The sequence below is a fragment of the Lactuca sativa genome, chromosome 1 (assembly GCF_002870075.4).
Source record: "Lactuca sativa cultivar Salinas chromosome 1, Lsat_Salinas_v11, whole genome shotgun sequence".
In the NCBI taxonomy this organism is placed as follows: domain Eukaryota; kingdom Viridiplantae; phylum Streptophyta; class Magnoliopsida; order Asterales; family Asteraceae; genus Lactuca; species Lactuca sativa.
In genome coordinates this window covers 120,750,622-120,759,591 of record NC_056623.2, presented here as the reverse complement: position 1 = coordinate 120,759,591, position 8,970 = coordinate 120,750,622, and the positions used below count along the sequence as shown (strand labels likewise).

Sequence of the window (8,970 nt, the reverse complement as noted above, 5' to 3'; positions counted from 1 at the left end):
TATATAAACATTAAACATTTTATAAAATAATTGAAAAAAAAATCAATATGTTTGTAACATTTATATGAATTTATTCTCAAATTAATATAATAATAACTTTACACGAATATAATAAGAACATTCCATATATAACTGTAAATTATGAGAATTTAATATAAGAAAATCAGAAACCACAAAAAATACAAAGAAAAATAAAAAAATTTAAAATAAACCAGAAAAAGCCATATGACAAAACCATTTTCATTTATTATCTCAGATTTGTTGCAACATGACATAAACATTTTCAAACACAAAAAAACATACATTTATTGGATATGATGGCATATTTTGTTAAGATATATACACAACTGATTTTCACGAAAGAAAACACAACACACTAATCAAATTCATCCGAACACAAACAATCTGAAAAGTGGAATGTTATAATTCAAAATTACGAAAAATGTAATTACTAAGAGATAATCTATATATTTTTCAGGCTAATTACTGCACAAATTATCCTAATAAAGCCTAGATTTTGTCTATTCTGTTTTGTTAGAAGCTCCTTGGCTACAAAATAAAATAACTTCAAATTAAGATAATTAAAAAGGTCTGCTGACGCAATCACAATCCAGTCATTCTGAGGGGCTGTTGTATCGAAGATGTTGCTCGTAGTAGTTGATCAGCTGTTATTGTATCATTTATCAATAATTATTAATTAATAAATAAAAATAAACAAACAATGGAATTAATAATTTATAATTATTATGTTCGATTAGTATAATGAATAAATGTATATAATTTATTTTTTACTTAGGGTTAAATGAAACAAATACCAATGTACTTTTATTTAATTGTTAATTATAACATTTCTAGTTTATTTCTTTTCTTTAAAGCATTGTACTTCCATTTTTTTCTTAATATAATGAATAAATAAAATAAATAATTTTCATTTACCCAATTATACCATTTTTTTCAACATTGTTTGTTGAAATGAAAGTAGGATGCTATAATAAACAATAAATAGATAAACAAAAATATGTTGCTATTTTGTTACATTTAACCATATATTTATTTCAGTATATATTTATAATGTGGGTATTTTTGTCATTTGATATGAAACTTATCCACAACAACAAGAAGAGAAATTTACCAGAAGCGGATTGTGTTCCTTGAGGTACTTATTATCCACAACAACCTCTTCTCCATTTGACCTGTTTATATAAGTTTGCACCATTAATGTTTTTGGTGAATAAATGGTTATAAAAATTCTCATTGTTATTTATTTTTATAAACATTTTTGGTGAATAAATGGTTATACTCGAGCACTTAAACTGACCCAAACTGTCTCTCCCTCAAAAAGCATCATGTGATATGGAAATGAAGACAACAAGGGCAATCACGTCTTTTTGCACAGACAAGACAACAGCAAGTCATGTCCCACCTTCTTGGGTGGGACAAAGATTTGACATGAAAAGGACATTGACATGACTAAACAATGTTTCTTGGGAAATGTTCAATGATGAAGACAATGAGGGCAATCATGTCTTTTTACACAGACAAAACAACAAGTCATGTCCCACCTTTTTGGGTGTGACAAAGATTTGACATGAAAAGGATTTGAAAACTTTTCTTGGGAAATGTTCATGATAAGGACAAGGAGGGCAATTATGTCTTTTCCATAGAGGGTAAAAAGTACTATGAAAAGACTAGAAAACTTTTTCTAGGGAAATGTTCAATGATAAAGACAAAGAGGGCAATCATGTCTTTTTCACAGACAATCCCTACATTTTAGGATGAAAAAGAAAAGATCTAGGAAACGTTCAATGAGGAGAAAGAGAAGGGCAATCATGTCTTTTGCACAAAATCACGAAAGCAACTCATGTTCCACCTTTTTGGGTAGGAAAAAAATTATGATTCTTGTCCTACTAACATAAATCACAGTCCAGTACATGTCAAACACAGTACAAGACACAGTCTGTTAACAAAAAGGGTTATAAAGAGGGAGAGAAAAAAAATCCGCAAACCTCGAGACCAAAAAGGACACAGACACATCCTCAATGCCATTAAGTATAGAAGTCGAATAGTTCACAGGCTTCAAAATCTTCGTAACAACATTCAAATTTCCAGAAATACCCACAATCTCATTAGCACCCAAACCATCCCCAAGGGCACAAACGTCTTTAACCTCATCTTCCACAACATTATGAGCAGCCAACTTTGAATCTTGCATAAATCGCTTAACAGCACCAGATTTCCTCCTTTTAGCTCCAATTCTAGGACTAACCCTAACAACTTCTGTCTCATCAACTTTTCTTTCCATATTTCCATTTTTACCCCCGTCATCTGCTCGATCTTCTTGAATATGAATAGCAAAGTCAGACATGTTTTCTTGATTTGTGGAAGATGAGAGTTTCAATTCGGGGAGTGATATGTCCAAATTGGTTTTGGTTTTTGGTTCTTGAGTTTGTGGAGAAGGGATTAAAGATCCAGAATCATTACTGAAGTTGGAATTGTTGACAGATGGGATTGGTGAAGGGTCTTCAATGATTTTGATTTTGACAGATGGGACTTCGTATGTGGCGTCTGGAGAACGCTGATGTGGCGGTTGTTTTTGTTTTTTCTTTGATTGTGGTGTGGGCCCCGCTGAATGTTTTCTCTTCCGTCTACGGTTTGATTTGGATTTCCAACTTCATGTGTTAAAAAAATTAGAAAACATTAATAACACAGTCTGTCATTCAGGACAAAACAGAACAAGACAGTACAAGTTGTCATTCAGGACAACTCACAGAGGGACCGGACAGGACATGACATGACATGACAGGATAAGATCTGGTCTTTGCTTCATAAGACAAACTTTTGTCCAATTGAAATTAGTTTGAGGGGTCTTAGCCTCAGTCCAATGCATGTCAAAAGGCGTATAGATTTAGATTAATAGAAAAAGACATATGAGGTAATAAAAAGGAAAACCTCTCTTCGAACGCATCAATGAAATCAGAACATGACATGAGATTCTCCACAGGTTCCCAAGTATTAGATGATTCTGGCCAGCCACGCCTTCATTAAAGCATAAACATATATTTTAATCCATATATATCAAAATTCATGTTACAACAAACAATTAATGCTTATATGAAAGATTCATTTCACATGATGTAATGTTTAGGACTTTAGGTATTCCAACAACCCCATGGGTTTAAAATGGGTTGGAGTGAAGAGTAATTTTACATTTGAACCAAATCAGAAGAAACAAGACAAACATTTTGAACAAATCAAGACTAGCATTTGAGTTTGAAATCGGAACAGGAACTAATCATGGATGATTCAATACTCCAAACATTTTGATGTTTTGAAACTATAAGTAAAAGAGTATTGAACCCCTAAAACAAATACATGATATCTAGATATAATTATATGAAAATGACATGTGATATAACAGGGTCACGTACCATTTGATGAGATACTGCGTTTCCCCCTTTTTTTCCCGAAGCAATCCACGACGAGGAAGATGACAGAAGGTTCGAAGAACAAAAGCGCCGCAAAATCAGGCCAAATGTAGCGTTATAAATAAGGAAAGTATTCTAATAAAGCAATGAAACACAAACAAAAAAAAAGAAAAGTATAATAAACCTTCCGAATCCGTTTCCTCCTGACAGCTTCGATCTCGTAGAAACCCTCAGCTAGCTTAGGTCGCTCGTTGTCACCGTTGCTTTCACCTCCATCAGCTCCTCCTCCGGTGAAATCCACGTCTCCGGATTGATCTTCATCCTCGTATTCTTCGTCCTCTTCTTCATTGTACTCATTCCCACCATCGTCGCCGTCGTTCATCGACTGTTGCTGCTTGTCGTACTGAACCTGATCGTTCTCTTGATCAGTTGTCTCGTAATGGACCGAGTGCGACGGTGGTGATCGGAGATCGGAGGTTATGGTCCTCCTTCTACCTCCGCCCTTCATCGGATTTGTCTGAAATTAATTTGACGAAGGGTTTGGTGTTTCTTCAGTGTTCACAGTGCTTTTACCTTTTTCTCTTAGAATCGTTGAGTGAGTGGCTTTAATACTATTCGGAAATTGTGGGAAATTGGGGATTTTTGTAAGGTTTTCCGAATTTGGGCCCAATTTTGAAATAAGTTCACGTGAAAGGTGTTGGTATTGGTCAAAAATAAAAATAGAAAATATAATTCAAAGCTATTTTAAAATATATTTATTTTGGTTTTTTATATAACTTTTATATTTGTAAAAACTATAAATTGTTTTTGTTATGAATTTGAATAAAAAATACACGTTTTAATTTACAGCTATCAATATAATATATCCAAATATTAGATATTATTAGCTTTTATGTTTGAGTTTTTGGAATTATCTGTTGGTTTGACTTACACGACCATAAATATTGCATTAAAAGTGAGATGCAAAAAATAGAGTTCTACTTTATATTTACTTTTTATATTTTGGTAATGTTATTTCAAACATCCACCCTAATAAATTTGAAATTTTAAACATCTATCCTAATATATTTTGGTAATGTTATTTCAAACATCTACCCTAATAAATAAGTATGATTTTATTATATCTCATTCCTTCATTGGGCATATATCATTTTGTTATAATTTTTAGATATATTTATTTTTCATTTGTCATTTACTTTATTTTTCATTTTCAATATATCATTAATTTAGTTTCCATAAATTAAACCACCATAATGACTATTAATTTTAAATTTTAAATTTTAAATTTTAAATTTCAATTTCAAATAAATTTACAGTTTAAACCTTTGTGTTTAACATTTTGTTATAATTTACCCGTTTAGTATACGGATCTGATAACTAAACATATAATTTTAATTTAATTATTTTTTGTATGTTTTTTTCTCATAATTTTCAGCTATTTCAAATTTCAAATTCAAAGAAACTTTTCATTTAATCGTTTCTATTTAACATTTTGTTTTAATCAACCCGTATAATATACGGGTCTCACAACTAGTATGAGAATATGTTTTAACTTATATTGTGGGAGTGTTTAACTTGTCTTTTTGAGAGGTAAAAGTCATTTTTGAAAAAGATAAAAGGTAAAAGATGTTTGGTAGAAACATTTTAATAGCTACTTTTTGAGTTTAGATAGAACTTTTGCCTCTCTAAAGGGTCCAGCTGTTTGGACCATTTTTATATTCTTAAAGGACCCCTAATAATTACTTTAACTTTTTTCCGAAAATAAACTAATCATTACAAAAGCTGGACATATTAATTACTCTAACTTTTTATATTTTTAAAGGATTCTCTCATCTCTCATGATTATTTTATATTTTACTTTTAAATAAAACTAATCATTACATAATAAAAATGGTTCAATATAAAGATTTGTTTATAGAAAAAAAAATATATCATTTTTATAAAAAAGTATTAAAATAAAAATATATTTATTTTTTCAAATCTATAAAATAAAAAATTTAATTATTTTTTCTGTTTTTAAATAAAAGGAAAAAATGAGATTTTTGGTGTGTGCGTAGATTTTTATTTTAGATTGGTGTATGTTTGTATACATACTTGAAACAATGGTCGCTATAGATATATATACCGTCACTACATTTTCTATTAATAATACTTAGTTTTCATTTAAATATTTAATATCATTTTATTTTTATTTATTGGTTTATAAAAATATTAAAATATAAAAAATATTGAAATATATAGAAAACGTTGACATGTTTTATTATTATTTGATTATAAAGAATAAAATATATAATAAATAAAAAATTAATAGTAATTAAATGATAGATACGAGTTTCAAAAAAAAGCTTTTAGTAATCACGAAATTATATACCTGAAAAATCATTAATGAGAAATCCCCTAAGAAAATCTAGGGGTCCAATTAATAGAACCCCTTTCAAAAAAAACTAGTCAAACACCCCCTGAATTATTACTAAGTATCAGACGTTAACATAATGTGCAATAATAGTATACTATGATTTTTACATCTTTATGCATGATTTTTATATTTAATATTTTTTGTTATATAAAAACTGGAAGGATGGCTGAGTCAAATGTAGTGGTTGTTTCTTTCATAAAACATTAAAACGAATGAGACATTGAAACTTCTAAAATATGTTAATTTGAATACTTATGAGTTATGACAAACCATCGTTCATCATTTGAGAAATATATTTGCATATTATAATTGTTTTCACATTCATTACCAATTTAGAGTACAATTTTTATTTAAAAGTTATGGTTTGCTCATTAACGAGATAAAAATGAAATTTTATGACAGATGTTATTGCATTGCAGCCCTCTTTGAGATATTAAAAGAAGTATATAAAATGCTAAAGTCATAATAAATAGTTGTTAACTTTTTTAACTGATTATGAGAATTTTAATGAAAGTAAGTTGGAGATCAATTAGATGTCACAAGCTATATCATATTTGTTGCCGCTTTGGAAATTCGTATATTCTTTTTCTATTTCTAAACTTTATGAGTTTATTTTGAAGAGATAATGAATTGTTAAGGTAACAGAAAATTTGCAACTATACATATTTAGTCGATTTTTTTATATATATATTAAAGCAATAAACTTTAATAAGGTATAAAAAAGACCATTATGACTTGCGATTAAAGATTTTTTTAGTTTCCGATGAATTTTCTAAATAGCAATAAACTAACCAAGGTCTATAAATGTAGATATTTAGTCACTTTATTGTACACAATTAACTAATAAACAAAAAATTAAGACCAAGTTTAGCCAACCAACTATTTTAAATATCCATACAACACTAACTTAAACATGTTATTACAAACAAAACTAGCCAAAATTCTTAATTAGATATTAGTTTGTAACCAAAAATTAACATTTATCCCAAACTAGTCATTAAAACCATACGTCAATGAAATGGTCTACTCTTTTGCATATGTATATAAGGAAAAAAAATCATTTTTGCAAATCAAAACAGTAGACTATTTTATGGTCTACGGTTTCCTCTCGATGGTGTACTGTTTACCAAATCGTAGACCAAAAATCGTGTATTGTTTCTGCCAAAAAGCTATTGTTTTGTTTAATTTTCATTTTTTTTTTTAATTTTTGGATATTTGACTACTATTTGTAGTTATTTTTTCTTATTATTTGTTTGGATCGTTATCAATATACTACATTTTCAATACGACACTTTTTATATCAATTCATTGAAATTATTAATTATCATATGTGTATTATGTCTTTCTAACTTCAGTTTGTGATTGAATTTAAGAATTCATTGAAAATGTTAACATCATTATTTATAACCCAATATTTGATAAGAAAATCATGATGAATCAACCACACAATAAAGTTGGAAAGAAATAATATGCATATATACATAACAAAGATATGATAATTAATAATTTCAATGAATTGAAATAAAAAGTGTTATATTAAAATGTAGTATATTGATAACAATCCAAAAATAATAATAAGAAAAAATAACTATAAATAGTAGTCAAATACAAAGAAAAAAAAGTAGACTACTTTTTGTCTACGATTTGAGAAACAGTAGACAATCGAGATGAAACCGTAGACCATAAATAGTCTAACGGTTTTGTTTTGCAAAAATAGTTTTTTTTCCTTATATATAATTTCATTGGTCTACGGTTTTAATGGCTAATTTAAAATAAATGTTTATTTTTGGTTAAAAATTAATATGCAATTAAGAATTTTTGTTAGTTTTATAATTATCTTTCTATTATATCAAAAGGTAATTAACGCGGAAAAGTCTCGGTCCAAGTGACATGATATAGCACATACAACATTTTATTTATTTTTAAATTTAGCACAAACTTTTTACAAATTTGCCTAAACTTTTTCGAGTTTTTTTATAAAACTGGACGGAGTGGAAGCGGGAAAGGGGTGAGGAAAGCTTCCCTCACTCTTGAAACACCACTCCTTGGGTGAGGGAAAGAACCCGCGGGAAAGAGGTGGGTGGAGGGCATGTCGCACTCTCTCTCTCTCTCTCTCTCTCTCTCTCTCTCTCTTCATGCTATTGGACAGTTTTGTTTTTTTTTTTTTTAATATTTATAAAATTATATATCTACTATAAAAATATAAAAAATATATCAAAATTCATTGTTTTTAATTCCCTACAAAATGTATATAATATATGTATAAAATATATTTAAAAATAAAGTGAGGGAAGGGCTTCCCACCCATTCCTTAGCTTTTAGGTGAGAGAAAGAAAAATAAGGGAAAATGGGGTATGCCCCCACAAAAAATTTGGGAAGCTTCCCTCCCAAACCTTCCGGTCTAACTACTTTTATAAGTTACTAGGCGAATGCCCACGCGTTGCGCATAAGTATCTATATAGCTGAAATCTTTACAGATATATGTTTTGAATTATATGATAATATATACATCTATTAAAAATACATAATCTCAATCTTTTTAATTACCTCTATCTGCGGATTACTCATGAATAAAATTAAATATAATATATGGTTTAATATTCTTTATAGTTGTTATTAATTTTAATTCATTTTTAAAATTTATTTGCTTAACGTTTTAATTTCCATTAGTGTAATCATTTAAAACAGAAAAAAATGATTTTAAAGGTAACAATATAATAATTTATATATAATTATTTTTAACTATTGTTATTGTACGTTATTTTAACCTACTTATTTCAAAACTTTTAACGATTATAAAAATATATTTAGAAAATATTTTAGTGAATTGATATTACAATTTAGCTTTTGCATTTAGCACTACAATTTATCACTTTTCACTATTCACAAAATATTCGTTGGGTTTTTTTAAGTGGAACTGAAATTTATATTGAAGTTGACCCTGTAATGTTATATTTAAATTAATAATTTAAGTATTTTGTCTATACAGTTCAAAAGTTGTAGCTTTAAAGTAATAATGATTTACATACAACAACATATTAAATCTAATAAACTAAGTATAATATGTTAAAAGTTGAAGACATAACTTTATAAGTAGAAGTAAAAATATTATTTTAATATTGAAATTTA

General features: G+C 28.2%; 1 protein-coding gene across 1 annotated transcript; it reads right to left on the bottom strand.

The window, feature by feature from the left end:
• Positions 1 to 351: 351 nt before the first annotated feature.
• Positions 352 to 4,041, bottom strand: LOC111917381 (chromo domain-containing protein LHP1). The gene is made up of 6 exons (XM_023913073.2): positions 3,610 to 4,041; positions 3,429 to 3,454; positions 2,950 to 3,036; positions 2,007 to 2,669; positions 1,133 to 1,193; positions 352 to 665 (listed from the first exon to the last, which is right to left on the bottom strand). The coding sequence occupies exons 1-6, from the start codon at positions 3,931 to 3,933 to the stop codon at positions 615 to 617; spliced, it is 1,212 nt and encodes a 403-aa protein (XP_023768841.1). The 5' UTR covers positions 3,934 to 4,041; the 3' UTR covers positions 352 to 614.
• Between the last annotated feature and the right edge of the window lie 4,929 nt (positions 4,042 to 8,970).

Excerpts from the sequence above, each read along its gene's own strand:
- LOC111917381 (XM_023913073.2), bottom strand. The coding sequence starts at position 3,933 with ATGAAGGGCGGAGGTAGAAGGAGGACCATAACCTCCGATCTCCGATCA. Across the intron at positions 3,455-3,609 it reads GGAGGAAACGGATTCGGAAG|GGGGAAACGCAGTATCTCAT; the intron begins GTTTATTATACT and ends CGGGAAAAAAAG. Across the intron at positions 666-1,132 it reads AGGAACACAATCCGCTTCTG|CTGATCAACTACTACGAGCA; the intron begins GTAAATTTCTCT and ends ATACAATAACAG.